This window comes from Populus euphratica, unplaced genomic scaffold (assembly GCF_000495115.2).
Source record: "Populus euphratica unplaced genomic scaffold, PopEup_1.0 scaffold3268.1, whole genome shotgun sequence".
NCBI classification, from domain to species: domain Eukaryota; kingdom Viridiplantae; phylum Streptophyta; class Magnoliopsida; order Malpighiales; family Salicaceae; genus Populus; species Populus euphratica.
Genome location: NW_011503087.1, coordinates 3,132 through 7,918, shown reverse-complemented (window position 1 = coordinate 7,918; position 4,787 = coordinate 3,132). Strand labels below are relative to the sequence as shown.

At 34.5% G+C, this 4,787-nt stretch overlaps 1 protein-coding gene across 1 annotated transcript; it reads left to right on the top strand.

Annotated features, from left to right (window-relative positions):
• Positions 1 to 57: 57 nt before the first annotated feature.
• LOC105119638 (uncharacterized) lies at positions 58 to 2,065 on the top strand. The gene is made up of 2 exons (XM_011017803.1): positions 58 to 384; positions 1,790 to 2,065. Exons 1-2 carry the CDS (start codon positions 58 to 60, stop codon positions 2,063 to 2,065), a joined length of 603 nt encoding a protein of 200 aa, XP_011016105.1.
• The last annotated feature ends 2,722 nt before the right edge of the window (positions 2,066 to 4,787 follow it).

Genomic DNA, 4,787 nt, shown 5'->3' with positions numbered 1-4,787 from the left:
AAATTAATTAATTAGTTGCAACTTCACCATGAACGAAGTCAACATGATTTACATTACATGATTAAGTTATATGCTTTAAAATCTAACTTGTGTAATGAATATTTAGATGATTTTAAGGGCGGGGTGCCCAACGAGTGGTTTTTCTTTTCAACTAGAAGCAAGGATGATAACATTATTGCACTAGATGGTGGCTACTACGCAATCGATCCTGAAGGTGCTGGCCCGATCACATGGGAGGGAAAAGTTGTTGGTTATGTAAAGACTCTGAATTTCTATCATGGAAGCTCACCTAATGGAACTGAAACTGAATGGATGGTAGAGGAGTTCAGAATCAATCCCGAGTTTGTTCCAATTAACAACACCGACCGTAGCACTCAAGAAAAGGTAGTATAATTCACATGAATCTACACCGTATTTCAATGCTTACTTCTTTATAAGCATGTTTATGTGCGGAAACATAAATTAGGAGTTGGAAAGCCCCATGAATGGAAGGGGAGTTACAGAAAAATATGGAAAATTAAAAAGAGAAAAAGAATACTTTGTGCCTTCACGTTCAAATAAAGCAAATGCATGTTTCACGGAAAATCATCCATTTTTGGATTTTCTTATATGTATTTTATTGACGTCACTACAAAATCTTTTTTCCGGCAAAATTTTTTTTATATAGTTTGGGTTATTTTGAGAAAATTTTTTTTGATCATATTAATAATAAAGTTATTATGAGAATTTTTTTTATATGCCTGTTCTCATGCCGACATTGTTGCAGAATTTTTGCTGTAGTTTCTTCCCACATTTTTTTCTTAGAAACTGTTGTATGTTTCATGTCATCAACCTTTCTTTTGTTTACTAAATTTACTTGGTAGGGAAGCATTTGCAAGCATTGTAGATTGGCGAGCAGGTTGCATTTCATACACGTGTTTTTTTTATGCTCGTAGTGCACCAAAGCTTTCAGAGAAGTGGGAGGTAAATGCAACCGAGCTTGCAATGGATGATTTTGAATAATCAAGTGTAGATGATTTAGCAAATATATTTATAGAGTAATGAGACAAGTTTAGGTCTAAGAATAAGTTTGTTTATGTCATACCAGAATGATAAATTAAAATGTTTTCCCTACAATAGCTACCCAGATCTTTAGATTTCAAAAATTTTGCTATGAGGCACTGATTTTAACCGTTTTTGTTTTTGTGATTTTCCTTTTTTGACACGTGATTGACTATGCATGTTTGGTTATAGTTAATTAAGCTTGAACATCTTAAATCAAAAAAGTCAAAAGTGAGGCATACAAAACAGAGCTAAACATGTTTAGTTGAAGAAGGGGTAAGATAGATACCAGATTAAAAATTATTTTGAAGTGAATTTATTTCCTTTCAAAACAAAACACGATTACGGGAGCATGAACACGTCTGCTCTGTCTCAACTTTTTCTCCCGAGTCAATAACCAGACACCATCTTCAGACATGTTTATGGTTTGGCGGTTTGAATCTCCAATGACCCATGTATATGAAATCACCAAAGAACCAATTACATGCCACATAGCTGGACATTAGATTAGATTATGCTGGAGTATTAGTTTAATTAGGATGTTTTAGTCTGAACACTAAACTGCTAGTGCTTTATCTGTTATACTTCTAGTTGATCTATCTTCTAATGTTTCCCATTACACTATCATGTTTACACCATTACTTAGTTGCAACTTCAGCATGAACGATGTCAACATAATTTACATTACATGATTAAGTTATATGCTTTAAAATCTAACTTGTGTAATGAATATTTAGATGATTTTAAGGGCGGGGTGCCCAACGAGTGGTTTTTCTTTTCAACTAGAAGCAAGGATAATAACACTATTGCACTAGATGGTGGCTACTATGAAATCGATCCCGAAGGTGCTGGCCCGATCACATGGGAGGAAAAAGTTGTTGGTTATGTAAAGACTCTGAATTTCTATCAAGGAAGCTCACCTAATGGAACTGAAACTGAATGGATGATAGAGGAGTTCAGAGTCGATCCTGAGTTCGTTCCACTTAACAACAACGACCGTAGCACTCAAGAAAAGGTAGTATAATTCACATGAATCTACACCGTATTTCAATGCTTACTTCTTTATAAGCATGTTTATGTGCGGAAACATAAATTAGGAGTTGGAAAGCCCCATGAATGGAAGGGGATTTACAGAAAAATATGGAAAATTAAAAAGAGAAAAAGAATACTTTGTGCCTTCACGTTCAAATAAAGCAAATGCATGTTTCACGGAAAATCATCCATTTTTGGATTTTCTTATATGTATTTTATTGACGTCACTACAAAATCTTTTTTCCGGCAAAATTTTTTTTATATAGTTTGGGTTATTTTGAGAAATTGTTTTTGATCATATTAATAATAAAGTCATTATGAGAATTTTTTTTATATGCCTGTTCTCATGCCGACATTGTTGCAGAATTTTCGCTGTAGTTTCTTCCAACATTTTATTCTTAGAAACTGTTGTATGTTTCATGTCATCAACCTTTTTGTTTTGTTTACTAAATTTACTTGGTAGGGAAGCATTTGCAAGCATTGTAAATTGGCGAGCAGGTTGCATTTCATACACGTGTTTTTTTTTGATGTTCGTAGTGCACCAAAGCTTTCAGAGAGGTGGGAAGTAAATGCAGCCGAGCTTGCAATAATGGATGATTTTGAATAATCAAGTGTAAATGATTTAGCAAATATATTTACAGAATAATGAGACAAGTTATGTCTAAGAATAAGTTTAGTTATGTCAGACTAGAATGATAGATAAAAAAAAATATAACTTTTGATTTAACTGTTGAATCACATTTAAATTTTTACAGAATTTTTTAAAGGTTGTTTCCCTACAATGGCTACCCAGATCTTTAGGTTTCAAAAATTTTGCTGTTTCAAAAATTTTGCTCTGAGGCACTGATTTTAACCCTTTTTGTGATTTTCATCATTATTTTCAGATTTCATTTATTGTTTCCGATTCTTCGGTTTTTTTTATGTTTTTTTTAGGAATCTTTACAAACAAATGAATGCTAAATTCTTATTAAGTGCCCAATCATCTAAATCAAGTAAAGTTGCAGAATTTTGGCATTAGATCTCTCCGGTGCCTGGTTTTAATAAACTGACTGTGTTAGGAGATCCAAACATTTAAACACACATAAATTTATATGGTTCGGCAACTTGCCTATTCCACGGAGCTACTGGTTTGTATTAATCAAGCTCAAAACAATACAAACAACAAAACAAGGAGGAGGAGAAAAAACTTCTCTACTCAACTCAACTCTCACCCTTAGCTCTCTGTGTGTTTCTCTCTATTTCGTGCTCTATATCAGCTATCAATGCACCCTCTATTTATAGCTGAGGAGGGAGACAATTGTTCAACAATGGTGGACAATATTTTCTTTGGTTAGGCACCCACCATTTAACTATAACCATGTCAACCATAGCTGCCACCAACCATGATTGCCACAGACCATTTATGTCCACACATAACAGACTGCTATCTGTTTCATGTTTCAGAAACTGTTCCTGTATAGTTTTTACAAGGATCAGGAATTCATAACTCTCCTCTTTGAGAGCATGAACTAATCGTAGTATTCCTAAGGAGTATTGGGCTAGCATGAAATAGTAATTAAGCGGAAAAAAAAACATAGCAAGAAATTCCCTGTCTAGTTTTATTATTTGTTCAGCTCCAGGGATTTCAATTTGCAGATTCATTATTATTATTAGTATTACTATTATTATTATTATTATTATTATTATTATTGTTGTTGTTGTTGTTGTTGTTGTTGTTGTTGTTGTTGTTGTTGTTGTTGTTGTTGTTGTTGTTGTTGTTGTTGTTGTTGTTGTTGTTGTTGTTGTTGTTGTTGTTGTTGTTGTTGTTGTTGTTGTTGTTGTTGTTGTTGTTGTTGTTGTTGTTGTTGTTGTTGTTGTTGTTGTTGTTGTTGTTGTTGTTGTTGTTGTTGTTGTTGTTGTTGTTGTTGTCATCTATAATTTATACACTTAACCTCCTTGTGGTTCGACCCCGGTCTTGCCGGGTTATTTTTTACTTCGACACTCCTGCACTTGGGAGAAGACATCAATCTTTTAGTCGTGTCACAATGCCATTTATACTGAAGTCGAACCCAGAGCCCATAATTTAAAAAAACAATAACATTAAGTACTCCACTAATATTTCCGGCTCAGAGACTGAGTTTTCCAAAGAGAATATGAATTTGACGTGAATGAGTTGTTTTACCATGGAGGGATACAACAACCAAACCAAAGGAAAGCAAGCAAGAAGAAGATTTGGGCCTTGGTTATCTGAAGTCTAGCGGAGACAGCAAAGAAGAAGATTTGGGCCTTGGTTATCTGAGACAACTCAAGATATATAATGCATGATCTCGCTCAGTTTGTTAGTGAGTTAACGTTAGAATGGTCTCATAATTTTGATGATTCACGAAGTGAAAGGGATGAGCTGCAAGTCCTCGATTCATTACGACCTCATTGAAGTCTCAAAAAGCTTTCTGTTACAACATATGGTGGCACGGTATTTCCTCCGTGGATAGGAGATTCTTCTTTCGCTAAAATGGTAGAGCTAAAGCTTTATGATTGCCTTAAAGTCACATATTTACCATCAATGGTACTCTGACAGTACTTGAGCATAAATGCCTTTGATGAGGTGAAGGAAGTGCGTGCTGAGACTAATTAATTCAACGCTAGAGACTCTTATGATTGAAGGTATGCCAGGAAGTGAGAAATGGTCTTGGTGATAATGCTAAGGAAGTATCTCCCAAACTACGTTAGTTTAC

What these genes read in the sequence shown, in the direction of transcription:
- LOC105119638 (XM_011017803.1), top strand. Translation starts at nt 58, where the DNA reads ATGATTAAGTTATATGCTTTAAAATCTAACTTGTGTAATGAATATTTA. An exon ending in ACCGTAGCACTCAAGAAAAG is followed by an intron (nt 385 to 1,789) that starts GTAGTATAATTC and finishes GATGATTTTAAG; the next exon opens with GGCGGGGTGCCCAACGAGTG.